The 16,098-nt window shown below is 38.5% G+C and overlaps 1 protein-coding gene across 2 annotated transcripts in view; it reads left to right on the top strand.

The window, feature by feature from the left end:
• The first annotated feature begins 6,774 nt into the window (after window positions 1-6,774).
• lrp1ab (low density lipoprotein receptor-related protein 1Ab) overlaps window positions 6,775-16,098 on the top strand; it is a 95,665-nt gene continuing 86,341 nt past the window's right edge. For both annotated transcript variants that reach the window (XM_043224624.1, XM_043224623.1), the window contains exon 1: window positions 6,775-7,328. In XM_043224624.1, coding sequence (XP_043080559.1) covers window positions 7,232-7,328 — 97 coding nt within the window. In that variant the 5' untranslated portion in view covers window positions 6,775-7,231. The remainder of the gene's footprint in view (window positions 7,329-16,098) is intronic.

Here is a 16,098-nt window from a genome sequence, read left to right as displayed (position 1 = left end):
TGTTCATTAGCACACAGGAAGAAAACGGCACCAGTACGCGCTATTTTGTAGGCCTGCTGAAAGCTCGAGTCTCTTATGACTAATAAAAGAGTTCTTAATTTCACATTAACTTTTCTTTTCTTTTTTGAACGAGGACCGCAATGGAGGAAAGCGACTGAAAGACCCATTCTTGAACTTGCTGGAAATCGACGCTGAATTTCCCCCAGCTGCACAAACACTATTAAATATGATATTCGCTGGTTATGTGCACCACCTCTGGGAAGCTGGACATTCACGAATTCACATATAGGCTACTCTTATTGTGATACTCAGTGAAAGCACTAGCACATGTAAATGATCGCTCCGCCACTACTAGGGTACAGCACACAGCAAACATTTTGAATGATGATAAACTGGGTGATACATGCCTTTTTCATATAAAATACTGTAAAGATGATGTTTCGTGAAAACAGTTTCCAGTGAAAATGCTTATTTAGGAAGGCAATACTTGTACTTTTAAAATAAAATATTGTTAAACTGATTTTTGTATGCACGGAAAGAGTTAGTTTTAACCACGAATGGTTAAAAATACAGCAAATGGTCTACATCACTGAGCATTATGTGACCCTGGACCAATCTGAGCTTTTACGACATCTCAAAGTTGAATAAATAAGCTTTGCAGTGATGTATGGTTTGTTAGGATAGGAGACCGTTTGACCAAGATACAACTATTTGAAAATCTGGAATCTGAGGGTGCAAAAAAATCTAAACACTGAGAAAATCGCCTTTAAAGCTGTCCAAATGAAGTCCTTAGCAATGCATATTACTAACCAAAAACTAAGTTTTGATATGTTTACATCAAGAAATGTACTAAATATGTTCATACTTGGCATAAAAAGAAAAATCAATAACTTTGACTATAACATATTGCTCGCTTTTGAAATATACCCAAGTGACTTGGGACTGGTTTTGTGCTCCAGGGTCACACATACAAAATTATAAGAATAAAATTGCGATGTAAAAGAATTGTTTTCGGAATTATCCGAATATATTTTAAAATCTAATTTATTCCTGTGACGCCGAAGCTGATTTAAGCTGTCATTACAATCTTTCAGAAATCATTATTACATGCTGACTTGGTTCTCGTTATTCCAAACGTTTGAAAGATATGCGTAAGTTATGAATTCTGTCAAATATGCAGCCACCGAAATCCTCCCATAATGCCTGTCAGCATATTTTATATGGGGAACTTCGCACAGCCACACCTGCTATTTAACAGTTTTTCTTATTACAGCAAAGGAACACCATGTTTCCAGCAAAGCCCAAAAGACACTTGGGATCATGAGTCAGCCCACAACAGAACCCAGTCATACACCACTAAGTCATCTCCTCCAGCATCACAGCCACAGCCGAGGAGCCGACGGTGTTTATGTGAAGTCAGATGAGTGGCTAATGTGGGAGGATAGTTGTTTAAAACTCTGATTTTTTTGTTTAGCCGCTGCAAATGAAATCTCGTTGCTTCCAGCGCTCTGTCTACAGGTCTCCGGCGTTTCGCTTGTTTATGTTTAGATGAAAGCTACATGCTACGTTCCTACGGTGTTGGTACTGCGTTTAATATGTACAGGCATATTTACACATTCTGTATATTTGAATGATTAAAGCCTTGTTGGGTGTTCTCTGAGAATAGCAGAAATAGGTTTGGAGATGTATATATCCATTTTCGCAAATGATTTATGATTTGCCAAGGGTTCTGTTCGGTTTAGTTTGGCGGTTCGTTTTATTTATTACATTTCAGATTGGGTAATATCAGAAAAAAAACGAATAGCGTTTCCAAAGCCTGCAAGCTGTCCTGGACAAATGAAGGTCACCGAGCTATTGATTTGCATATGTACACAAGAAGATAAACAGTTTGGCCTTCAACAGAGCAAATCGAACATCAGATGGATGCTGCAAACACTCTATGGAAAAATAGATTAATATTGATTATGCATTTTTTGATTACAAAGATTTCAAAAAATGTGTATATAGTAGAATACGTCTGGCAAAGATGAATTCTCAGCAGCCATTACTCCAGTATCGTCACATATTACATTTCGATTAATCACCAGCTTTTTGAAATCTTCCTCAGTCACGGCTGTTTTTCAGAGGGACCGGGAGAATGAAGTCTTGATGGGGGTTGGGAATATCTTCGGTGTTTGCGCATACCTTGAATTCTTCAGGTGTTGTCAGCATGGCCCTGGCGGTAATTATCACCCCGTGGAAGCCTGGCTCGCTTCCCTACCTGCTATTTAGGATGTCTTCCTTTCGGAGGAAACACCTTTTTTGGGATAGAAAGATCATGCATTGTTAAACTCTGGGTTGCGCACGTTCAGCTTTCCATATGTTGTTGCAAAGGCTTCGTTTGACGCGAACAGGACACTGCGACGCTATCTTTCCAGTGTCACCGTTGGCAAATGCGATCGCATTCTGAGCTCGGTGACATCTGCAGTGCAGGGCTGGGAGATTCGCAGGCCTGATTTATGCAACTATCCATCTTCGCTCAAGGCTGAGGGCCAGAGGAGTAATGTTGGCCTAGCAGACATCCCACAGTCTAAGATGTGTGATGTAATTTACCCAATGTTCACACGCATACACAAACACAAACACGCACTAGAGAAAAGGTCTCAATTGCTGCCAATTATTCATAGCGCTCTCACACATTATGGTGATGCTCAAAGGTAACAGAAGCAAAGCTCAATGCAGCAATGCAATATACCGAGCCGTCACGTATTAGGCTCCATTTCCTAGCCAGAAATTCATTTCGTACGCGTATACAACGGCAACTAGATGCATGTACGCTAAATAGCGGGAGCACCAAATCATCAGGGAGTGATTCAATTCAATAAATCACCGCATGGACCTTTTGTAATTTCGTCTCTTGTACTCCCGCCTGTCTGCAGCAGGTTGGTGGAGTCTGGGAACGCAGTCCGTTCCTCTCCCTCCCCCCTATTGTAACCAGCTCAGTCTCCAGCGCTGTGGATGGTGAAGGCGGGGGGATTGTGTGCAGATGTGCTTGGAGAGTGGCCAGGCGCTTTGCCCTGAGAGAACATGTGGTCTGGGACTGTTTACGCTGGCACTGTCTCAAATCAACCCCCACACAACATGCTAGGCCTCACAGGACACCACACACACACACACACACACACACACAGATCCTTTCCCCCCCCGCTTCTGCTCAGGAGCCGTTCTGCTAACTGAGAGACATCAATCTTTTTGTCAATTGTTGAACGTGAGGTGCATCCATTCACCAAAATGAAGCAAATATATTTTAAATAATGACCTAATTCGGTTGAAGTTGGCATGAAATGAAAATGAATCTTATGTTATGCATCTTACTGCGATCGAATGAACAGTGTATGTTTTCTTGAGGTTTTAAGTTTTAATGAATGTATCATAATTCAATCTTCTCTCTGGTGACATATGCAGGACTTCTCCAATCAAATCATTTATTCCACTTAAACCTGCCCAAAAATTAGTTGCCTAATTCAATCAACAGCTGATGGATTGAACCAAGTCCCCGCTTTACTTTTTTTTCCCCAATAATCCTTAAGTTACTCTCAGATGTATGTCACAATATGGAAAGATCTCTTAATACAATTTTTTCTTTTTTATAGACATAGCAGAAATACTAATTCCGGCCTCATTTACTAAAAAAACTGCTTTGATTTAATTTATTCTGTGGAACACAAAAGAAGATGATTAGCAGAATGTTCATGCTGTTCTTTTCCATTCTGGTTGGTGAAGTACTGTGTTCTATTTTAATTTAGGTTTGACCTTTCTATACAAAGCAGACAAATATATTCATGGTTATTTTCTCGATCGCTGCATTTTACTCTTAAATCTCATTCACATTTGCGCATATCTAAATACGTCACATCAAAATGTGTCATACAACATTTGACATCAGTGACATATTTTATTAGCTGTACTGTGACTTGACCACAATACGCCACATTTTAATGCGCTCATATTCTTAAATCGTACGCACATATTGCATAAATAAGATTTTTGAGAACGGAGAGAAGGATTTTCCGTGAATAATGACTTTAATTTCTTTCTGCTCCTTGTGTGTGACAAAGAAATTATGTTTGGAAAACATGAGGGTTCAGCCTTATTTTTGTGCAAACTCTCCCTTTAATGAAACTCTTGGACGCGAGCAGATGTTTTGATGCAGGATGGCATAATAACCCAAAGATTCATAGTGGCTCAAGATGACAAATCTAATGGCTCACTTGAAACTGGAAAAAAAAGCACTTGCTTTACCCAAATTGGCGGCCAAATCTTGCGCTGGGTGCATTTCAGAGACAGTTGAATGCACAGATTGTCACAGATGCCTAGGGGGAGGAGGTCATTAAGCATGCATGGTTGTCATGCTGTGTCAGACGAAGAGCTTGTTGGATTTATACCCCAATGTACAATGAGCTTTATCACCACCCCCAAGCCTTTCTCCCAGTGAGGCATGGGGAATGAGGGTAGATACATGTTGAGGCACGTGGACGGCCAGACATCCCTGCTACGCTACTCCCAGATGCTCCACATAGCCAGAAAACCGCTCTTCTTCCACAACATCTGCCGGCTGCACATCTTCCCAAAAGACTCCACAGGAATGGATGTCCCCACATCACAGACCGAGTCTCTAGTCTTGACCTCTATGGATTGCAGATGTCATTCAGATGAAGAATTTACTGTTCTTCAGCAGGATTTTTTTTAAGGGTTTGGCTACACCGAAGTTATTCAGTTATTAAAAGAACAAAATTAAAGCACACCTTGAGTGCACCAAATAAAACAAGGAAGCTTAAAACAAATAAATTTGGCAGTGATTACGCGCATTTATTAAAAGTGACTCATGAGTGTTACGTGACATCATTTGATCTATTAGGTCATTTCAACGGACCTCCCTTAAAGAGAAGTCTAAGCCGTATTCCATGAATCACTGCACTTATATTACGCTTGGGTGGAAGCTGTAAAATCTCCAAGAACTGTGTGGTATCTTGTTCACTATAACAGTGGGATTTATTAGAGAGGGTGGAGGACAAAACCTGAAATGAGAAAATTGTGCACTGGTTGGAGGAAAAAGTGCAAATAGACTGGTGTCTAGTGCCACCCAGTGGACACTTCGATGGAATAAAAGAGATTTCATGGATTAAATAGTTTTGGGTTATTGCTAGCAGCCTTGTTGCAGTAGTATTTGCAAATTACTATTATATATTATACTATTACTCTACATTATTCATTATATCTGTTGTAGTTATATCTATTCATGAAAACTATTTGTAATTGGTTCAGTTTTTGTTAACAACAACAACGTTTGTTGTGAGGAACATGGAGAAAGTCACTTTTTAAAATTAATGAAAATATGCTTATATTTAATCATTATAATAAATAATAATTATTATTACATTAAAATATTTTTTTAACATGATGGTTAAATGAGCCTAAAACAACAAGACATATCCCAGTATCCTACAATATAATATATCCCAGTTAGGCTCAAACCCTACATACACTGATCTGTGAGCTTGCAATCAGTCTCAGTCTCTCTGTTTCTTCTCTATCCATATCAGGTAAGATAGTTTTATCAGAACCATATAGGATGTTGCATTTTCCTCTGGTTAGATATTCCGCCACAGGCATCCACCATGAAGAAACATTTAATCACTCTTCCTGGTTGGTGCAAATATATCTATACACACACACACACACACACACACACACACACACACACACACACACACACACACACACACACACACACACACACACACACAGTATAAGAAAATGGTGCATTCAAGGATGCATTATCTGAGTTGTCTCATGAGAAGTTCATGACTCTTTCCTGCTAATGTGAGGTGGATTTTCCAAGCTTTTCCAAGATAATTCCAAACTGTAAACTTCCTTCAGGATAAACGACATGTGGATTTAATACAGCAAGAAAGCACAAAAAACTACACATTTATTATTGTTACCGATTTTACAAATGCTGTTTTTTATCCCCCCACCCACTGATGTGTATACTAACGACAAAGCAAACGAGAACGACTCATGTCATGCAGTAACCCTTATTGACCACTAGATGGACTCATGTCACTTTAAGATAAGAGACAAAAGAACTCATACCTGAAAATGAACAAAGGAATAAACAGAGAGGGAAAACGAACAGCTAGCACAAATTAGTACACAGCTACGCTTTGTATTAATCGTCAATATCAAATGTATTGCATTTCAGTTCAGTGTGCTTTAATAATTGATTAATGCACAAAATATAAATAAAGCAAAATGGCGAGAATTCTAGCCACCTAAACATACTTCAGAACAGTCCGTTACCAATAATATTGATGATAATAGTAACAAAAACAAGGTAATATGGCCATTATTATTATGTAGGAGTTTTTTCTGTTGTTGTTGTTCATAATGCTATTAACGTCAATCTAAAGCAATAAGCCTTGTATGCATAACAAGACCTGAATTTTAAAACTTCACTATACAGTAGCAACAGCTGTCTAGCCCAAAAGCAATCACTCATGAAGCTAGTCAACTAATACAAATTAATTACTTCGGGCTATAATTATAGAGCCAAGATGGCTGCGCGGCGGGACCAGTTTCCACAGACTGAGGGGGAAAACAAATGGTCAGGCGTAAGCTGCGCCGCGCGTGCGCAGTAGCCCAGTGCCGCGTAGGGCTTTCAGTTTTTTGGACTCCTGTAGCGGCGGATGACGTCATGCAACAGTCCAGCACAGGCTCCACTTTTTCCCCCTCACTCAAATTGTAACCACCAGCATCAGAAGCGGTGGGGCGCAGAAGAGAGGAGCCTTTTTTATTTTTATTTTTGCAGCGAGGCCCGCCAGCGGACGATCTTGCACTCTATCATCCCGATTTTGCAAAAGGAATAATTTGATCACAGAGAAGACCGCTTTGATTTTAAGTTTTTTTTTTTTTTTTAAAGACACCACATACCTCTGTTTGCATGCTGTTATTCAGCAAGCAACATACATGACCGTGCCATTGTACAACACCTCGCCTCTTTAGGCTGGAAAAGCCTTTTTATGCATAGATTTTAATGACACATTCTCTGCTGTGCATACTGTCTGCTCAGCTACGTTTGCTAGCGTTTCGGAGGGCGCAAGAAACAACAGACCACGGCGGACAATCGTGAGGTTTGGATGAGGTGTTTGAATCCAGCCTTACGTGAACAATTGTGAGATTTCCATAGGCAATGCCATCTTGCGATGCAAACATGCTGGCTGTCGGATTGCTTTGCCTGGGATTAGTTCTTGCAATAGAGATTGTAGACCCCACCAGAGCCATTGAAGGTGAGTAGCCGCGATCAAACGTGATATTTTGTCCGTGCACGCATTTAGGAGACAGTCTGTAAAGTTTTCAGACATGGCCTGGCGATAGTGACCAGGCAACGTGTGGGCTGCTGCTTTCGACACCCACTATGTGGGCAGCAGCGATTATTTCAGGCTTGCAGGATTAATTTCGAATAAATACACATGCCAAGAAGGGCATTTGCGCAGTTTTGCTATCACCTGTGCTGGGATTGCTACATCTGTCCTTGTTATCCTCATTCAGACCCGCGCTGGTTTATTATGAAACGTTCGCGTTATCAGCATTTGTGCACAGAAGCCCCCCAAAAAGGACCGGTTTTAACGCGTTTAACCTGCTTCGTGGGGACGGGTCGGATATGTGGGGGTTATTTCGCGATAGCTTCGTAGGCCCGTGCATTCGTTTATAAATCCAAAACCCCTGTCAAATGGTATTCTTCTGCTTTGCGCGAATTGTTACAGTACGAGTGCGAGCCGAGCTCGCCACAGGTCTATTTGCATGCAGTGGACATGCTCCATATTCCCGCATTCTTAGCGGTCTATTCAAGTGCACGGATAGAAACATCCTCTGCTGGTGCTGCTGCTTCTCTGCTGAGTCCCGTCGGTCCTTTAGTGTTTGTTTTGCGCGACGTAAACATTGTCTAAGGCAGATATCGAGCGTAAATAGCTCATATCTGAAGGTGTCTAAAACCAGTCGGTCAGTACTTTGCCCGAGTTTGCTCAGTTAGTTTGGGTTGAAGTGATTTGAATCAGAATGTGCACACTAGATGCTTATTTCATTTAGTTTTACCTCAGATTTTTTAAAGTGGCACAAATTGTAAAAAACAATATATATATATATATATATATATATATATATATATATATATATATATATATATATATATATAGGCATGTGTTTATTAGGCAATTTTGAATGGTAAAGTATTTGTGTATTGCAAATGTAGTCTGGTTTTTATAGCATAGCCTGCTGTTTCTATTTTTATTGTATGTTTATAGAATTATCGTGTTTTTTGACCATCGCAACACACCACAAAACAAGCCTGTGTTGGCATATGGAAATTGCATAAATGTTTTGCACTATAAAACCTATTGAACACAGACCTAACGTCGGCTGCAAATATATGGGCCTTTTCCCTCCCTTTTAAAAGTTGACGAGCCTGTTTATTGTGCAGTTTAATGTTTGCATTTAGCGTGTTCTTTTTCCCTTCTGTCCCTGATCAGAACAGACCCATTTTAGTGTTGTGACCCACAAGTCATTGTCTCGCACGTCTGATTACTCCGAGCCAGTTGTGAGGTGTTTAAGATGCATTCATGTGCTAAATATGTTAGAACACCAAAGAGCTCAACCTAGTTATTCCTTTTATAGCAGTTGTTTTAAAAAAAAATTGTTGACGTTAACAATAACAATGCAAAGAAACGAGGGGGAAAATGGTGCCTGCAAAGCGCACGGGTGGGTGCCTTTTGAATAAATACTCCAGATAGTTTTCTGTGACATCTGTATAAATTATGCAACAGTCCTTTTTAGTATGGCTCAGAAAACTGGCCTACAAATGGCCCACATTTTGAATTATGCAGATCCAAATGCAATGCTCGTGCCCAAGAAATAAGTGCATAATGTAGGCCTGCTCAGGAGGAGTTAAAAGACTCTGATTCACTGTGTTATTGAGCCATTCACGAGTGCATTGCATCTTATGTGTAGAGAATAAGCTGCTGTTGTCTAAAAGGTATAGTTTAGCCAAAAAATTGATATTGATCTCATTTATTCACCCTCATGTCATTCCGATACCTTTCTTCTGTGGTTTATCCTTTTAATGAAAGTCAGTGGCGTTCAGTTCATGTTTAGGCTTGACTGTCGCTTTAAATGATAATTTTCACTAATCATCAGTTCTTTCGGGATGCTCAAGTGGTTGATATGACTGTTGATGCAATAACTAAATACGAAGTAGTTGTGTTCGAAGTCATGTGACTGAGTCGTTGACCACGTGACTCCACCTCAGACAGCCTGTCAGATGATTTTGACTGTCGCAGATGAGTCTTTTCTGCCAAACTCTGATAATAGCTTTAGTTGAGACCACAAAAAAAGAACCTCAGGTGAACCTTTATCTTGTCTAGACAGGATTCGGAGCCTGGGGGATGTGGGTATTTTTATTATACTGGAAAATAAAGATAATGTCATAAACGAATATTGTACATGTGAGCAAACATCAGCTCGCTCTGTATACTTTTAAAATAATGAGTGTTATGAGAGTAATGTAGGTTTTGTGATAAATAAATGACCTGGCAGTTTGTCTGCTCTGTAAAAAAAAAGACAAGCAGGAAGTGGTCTAGCGGACAGAGGCAGGGTTAAAGTTCTTGTGCTGTATTATCTTGCTCCACCTCCACTCTCTCTGGAACATCTGGATATAGGAGACCCATTAGCTTAGACGTTATGTGGGGATGAATGGGAAAGCAGACCATTAGTGACCGGTCTTGGCTTAGAGGATTGGGAGTAAGTGTCTGCAGAGGCATTGCTTCACTGTTGAATCACATTCTGGCGTGTGGTGCTAAGCACTGATTTAATGTGCATGCTAGCATTTGGCTGCATGAAATGCAGAGTGACCCTTGCAGTGGTTCATGCGTAGGTGGTGAGTGGGCCCGAGCTGGGACCGGACCGCTGTCAATGACTACAGCAGGAACTTGTGGATTTGCGTGAATCACTGTTGGAGCAGGAGAACTGATGCTTTTTTTTATTTATCCGAGTTGAACGTTTTTTCGATTTAGACCACGTCTGTAAATACTCTATATATTCATATATTCAAGTTCTTTTAATTTCTTTTAATTTTTGCTTTTAAGTGGTTTGTTCTAGGTTTAAGTTTTAATAATTTCTTTTAGGGAAGTGATAATTGCATACTGTTAAATTATTGGCTAATATTTAAAAAGGTCTGTTGATTCCAGATTATTTTATTTAGGGTTAGGGCTATTTTTGTACATTTTAGCTATTTCAGCTTTATTTTCATTAATTGTTTTTAATAGTTTTTTTGGTAACAATAACAACGCGGATTTTAGGGCTGCCAAAGTTAATGTGAAAACGTATTATTTAAAAGCTTTCTCAGAAAAGTCTACAGTTATTGGTATTTTTGTGTTTAATAAAGACTACGCCATGCAAAGCAAAGTATTTTTTTTTTAGTTTTGGAGAATGTTAATGTGGCTTCGGTTTTTAATCTTTAATATCACTTTAGTTTTTCCTAATAATATTAACCAGTCTTTTTGCCCTTTGTTAATGAGTGCTTCATCTTATGTACACATCTTATGCATCTGTCTTTGTGGCTCGGATACTCCGGAGGTTTCTACAATCCTCTTATAGTCTGAAATAAGTCCACGAATCCTCCTACATTCATACATTAATACATCTACTCATACATTCAGTGTTCATTCAACCTTTAGTTTCTCCCACACACCATCTCTGCCCCATCTGATGAATGAATAGAGCTACATTATAAACCTCTTGGTAACATTCTCATTCAGGCTGGGATTTCTTTTGTTGTTGTTCTTGTTAGTTGAAGAGCATTGCGATGGCAAAGTCTATTGCGTAACCTTTATTTGATGTAAAACGCCGCACAGCAGATATTCAAATGTGGCCCCTTACTCATTTCAAGGAATATACAGGCTTCAGTGCATCTTTGACATACAGCCAGTGCTGTTTAAGATGCTGATTGTGATGTTTTAGACGGTTAATACTTAAAAGTGATTAGTAAACCTCAGCCTCTCGGTTACAAATGTATTTTACTTTTTGTTTAAAAAACACTGAATATAAATCAGCTGTACGTTTCTGGTGTCTTGCATTAGAACAGATCGAGACGCTATGACTTGGAGTGCTTGTCTGTGAAATGTGCATACATCAAATGATATTATAGCTTTTTGTGTGTGTGTGCGTGATTGGAAGAGTCTTTTTCTGAGTGCTATATATGTGAGTGAGCCTGCTGTAACGCAAGACAAATGGAGTGAATGATTTGCTCAAATTAAGTATTAAGTTGTATTCAGTGTATTAAAAGAATATTACTTTCACACAAAGCTGTTACGGATACCATAAAGAGACATAATCTAACTATTCAATGTATACACAATGGAGTAAAACTCCACCTAGAATAATTTAACTTCTTTTTAAACCATTTTACAGATCAGATAATGCCATTTTGGAAAGAATAAATCCGTGAGTGCCTCTAAAGGAAATGAGCTTCATGTTTCTGCTTTCAGACCTTTAAAAGCATAACAGCCAACATGTGCCTTAAACATCATTCTCGTTTGCCTCAGATGTTGTCTGTTAAGCTTGGCTCGTAATGAACCCCCGAACGTTCCTTTTTAAGATTATTCACGGCTTCGGCAAAGAAAATCAGTTTATTTTTGTTGCCGTACAAGAATTGTCTCTTGAAATAAGAAAAGCACAATGTAATAGCATTAGATTGCTCAGCTGGAGTCTTCCAACCCAGGGCCCGAGGAGGCTCTAATCTCCCTCTCTTAACCTCCCCACTCCCTGGGAAACACGGTAGACTCCTCTGCGACTGAGGGCTAAACCCAGATTTGCATAACCGACTAGATATGGCATGGTTCCTCCTTGTGAGAGAGAGGTCGGGAGCTGTGGATGAAAGGATATTGTTGATGGTAGTGAGTTGAGTGTGCTGTAATTGGTGTTTTCGGTTTGCGACGTGAGCGTTTACCCTGTTTAACTGCTTCACCCAGGAGGACATGGCTTCATGTAGCAAAAACAGGGGAAGATGGGGCTGTTGATGTGCCGGTGACAGAGAACGTAAGCGAGTGGTTATCAAGTGCTTCTGTCAACTACTAGGTCATGACTAGCGCAGACATGCGTGTAATGCTTGGCCGTTCTGAGCCTGAAGACTTGATGTTTTGAAGGTCCTAACGGATTGCCTGCTTGCTTCCTCACATGTGGCGCAGACATGGCTGCTCAGATGTTGGGGACAGTTGTCATATTTTCTCAACATCCTGCACTCACGTGCTAGAACTTTTTCATGTATTTCTCTTACTTTTTTTGTTTCTCTCACTCTGTTTTCACTTATATAGGCCTACTACCGTAACTATGTTACTAGTTTTTTGATTTTGAAAGAAGCCTCTTATTAATTTAAAAACACGTGCTGCTTAATATTTTTAGTTAAACCATGACGCGTTGGTTTTTTCAGGATTCTTTGATTAAAAGACCATTATATTAGTGCTGATTAATCACATCCAAAATGAAAGTATTTGTTGATATAATTATGTTTGTGTACTGTTTATTAACTATCCAAAAAAAAACCACACATGCGGTATATATTCATTTGGATTACTTTTGCTTCTGCTTTTCACATTTTTGGAACAAATAAATGACTAATTGCATTTATTTTTCTGCCATGTTTTTCTTATGCTGTACAGAGACGGTTATGTTTAGTTTAAGGGTTCTAAAAATCAAAATCGCTTGATAAAATGATGGAAATGCACTGATACAAATATCTTAATTATATAAAAGATACGCAAATATTTGATGGTTTTTAACTAAAAATATGTACCGATTTGTACGTTTTAAACTTTGAAATATCTCTAAATTGTACTTTTTAGCATCAGTAAAAAAATGTACGTCTTATGCTTTTAAATGTTACGTATTCATACCCACCTATAAACATGAGACCAGGCTGATATTTCAGAACGCAAATGCATTGTTTAACCTTTTCAAATTTTTTGAATATTTCTTAAAAAGGGTATTTGAACTAAGTATCTGTATTCTGTCTCATCTGTACCCCGGCCCCCCAACCTCTGTCACTATTACTTTTGCGTCCTTTTAATGCATCCTTGTTTCTTTGTAGGAAAAACATGCTTCAAACTTTTAAACAGTAATGTAGTTTTATTTGTCAGTAATCAGTGAACTGGGATGTTTTGTAAAAAAAAAGAGCGTTGAACCAATTAATTTTTTTCTTCCATGTGTCATACGTGTTTGGAAGGTACTAGAGTTTAGTAAAAAAGTAATAATAATAACAGAACTTTTTGTCGGACCTCTTTTAAGTGTCTGTTCTCTACTTGTTGTTCTGTTATATTCCGGATGACCTCAGTCCGTTGAAGCTTTTGTATTGTGTTTTAACACTCTTCACCGTCTCTCGCATCTGGCCGTCAGAGAACTGCTCATGTGTGAAAGCAATTCAGATCCAAATCATCTTTTGTGCTGTGACTAAAGGCCGTCTGCATCACACCCAGAGCCGTTAAAAATCCTCAGCCTCAAAGTTACAGCAGATACAACAGCCGCTTACTAGAAATGAACAGATTTGACGGTCATAAAAATGACTTGTCATTGTGCTCAAGGCTGACTTGTAATCAGCCATCATGTTGTTTATATAAAATGACTGATATTAGGAAAGAAACAGGTGTTGTGTGGACATCATACCCACCCTTTAATAGTTTCATGGGTAGTTTACACCTGGGAACATGTCTAGACAGCTCCTGCAATCTTGGTAAATCCTGTCCGTGGCTCTTTGTGTCACATCTAACTCGCTGTATTAAGTTTAGAAATTCTTTGATAGCTTTAGTAAATACAGTGGGCATAAAAGTCTAACTCGAATGCAGGTAAAGCAAATAATAGGTACATGTCATGTTAAAAGAGAATCTGTTGATCAATACAAAATAAGCAGTAGGGTGAGACTTTTCATGAAAAGGCTGTTAGTGTTGAGGAGGGAGCTACAATGAAGCGGTTTTGCAGTAAAATGCATGTAATAATGAAAGTTATGATGGTGTCACCGATATATTTTTACATTGCGGACGGCAGGTGAAAGCCAGTTAAAAAGGACTAAAGTTAAAAAAAACAAACAAACAAAAAAAAGATCAATGTTACCATGTGGCACAATTTAATGTTTAAAATCACTCTTCTATCAATTCCCCACGTTTACACTTAATTTACTATTCTGTTTCTTACTTCTTTCCTTACATGTGTCGGCCTATTAAAAACTATTAAAAGTAATTAAAACCCTGAAACAAAACTGCTAAATATAAGTTAAATATAAAGTAAGTTGAATTGAAATAAAAACTAATTAAATTGACAAAAATCTATTAAATAGAAAGATAAATGGAAAACAAAAACATAGCTGTGGATCATTCAGTAACAGCACAGTATTAAGAATCAAGTTTATATTGTATATTTATAAATTGTACAAATTTTGTTTTTTCTTGTGGACTACATTTTGTATGATCCCTTTTATTTTGGTGTGGTATGTTTGTCTGGTCCAGACCTCTTATACAACTTGGTATCTCTGGCAGCCATCTTTAGGTTTTTGGTTGGTTTTCAAGCCATATAAAAGAACTGGGCATTCAGGCCTTATATTTCTTCATCTGAGAATATAACACGCCGCGGCCTAGGTAATTAAAGGATGGTTATGAATACACATCATTGGAATGGATCTCTAGTGCAGCAAATTCTAGCCTACCGTTGCAAACATGCTACAAGATTTACTTCGTTTACATTTATACTTATAATTTATACTTACTTAAAATTGTCCAAATTAAGGGTTTATAATTAGGAATCCAGTTTTTCCTCAGGGTGTCATCGTAAAACATACGCGAGCGAAATATTTTATATTTTATTTTCTTCACCTATTCATGTTTATTGGCTCTTTCTTACGGTGGTTTTTTAAAACTGCGTTGTTCTAGTATGCTTTAAAATCTTGCATGCAGAATATGAGCAGAAACGTGTTCCTGTGAACAGCTGGTCACTAAACAGAATGACTCTTCAGAGGCTCTGGTGACATTATGTGTGAGCAGCAGGCTGGTACATGGTGTCCTGGTATTCAGAGGATGCTCCTATTGGACCGGATTGTCCTGTTGTTTATCTGCACGCTTCAGCGTGTAAGTGTAAGTTTCAAATGAGGTGGACCCCCCCCGATGTTCTTCAGACGGCTCACAGGACTGTATTTGACGCTGGGTTTCAGCACAGAAAGAGAATGTAGCCTAATTGGTCTTCACCTTACCCTCATGTTAACTTGTATCCCTTCCTAGGGGTCCCGGACTGTTGTGCTGAATAAGCAGTGAATTGCAGCGATAAGAACTGCTTTGTTGCAGAAGTTTCACAAACTTTCTCTTGCTGCTTTTTCACCGACAGTGATTTAATTGGCTGTTGTTGCTTATACGATACGAAAATCTGATCGTGTAATAAAAAAATAATAGGCCCAATTATTGATGCAGGAGTCAAATACATTTACACTTTAATTAAAGTACAGTATTATGCTTTTATATTTTAGTTTATTTTGAAATGTTGTTTGACAAAGCTGAATTTTTTTTAGAAATCAGTAACCAATATTCAGTATCGCATGATCCTTCAGAAATCAATATTATGTTATAAATATTTTTGTAAATACAGAGATGCATCTTTTCTATTCCTTGATGAATAAAAAGAAAATATTTGAACAATATTTTTTACTTTTGAACAATTTAATGCGTCATGGCTAAATAAAAATCTAACTGCCTTTTAAAAATTTGAAGGTAGTCTAAATGATTATGTACATTTGATTTAATACATGTTTTTAGTATGCAGGGACAGATGTACGCTACTCTTTTGCAGCATTTGACATGCTAACATCAAAGTCATTTTTGTTGCCTCAAATCATCTGTTCTTATTAAAATATGAATGAGTTTAGCTTGCTTTACGCTGTATTACACTCTCGGTGTGAATGGGCCATGATGGCCTGCTTCAATTGTTACTTTCAGATGACCGTTTACTCCTTCAAAGAATTGCTGAGCCTGATTT

Source organism: Puntigrus tetrazona, chromosome 23 (genome assembly GCF_018831695.1).
Source record: "Puntigrus tetrazona isolate hp1 chromosome 23, ASM1883169v1, whole genome shotgun sequence".
NCBI classification, from domain to species: Eukaryota; Metazoa; Chordata; class Actinopteri; order Cypriniformes; family Cyprinidae; genus Puntigrus; species Puntigrus tetrazona.
Note: the sequence above shows the minus strand (reverse complement) of the source record. Positions and strands in the feature narration are given on the sequence as shown.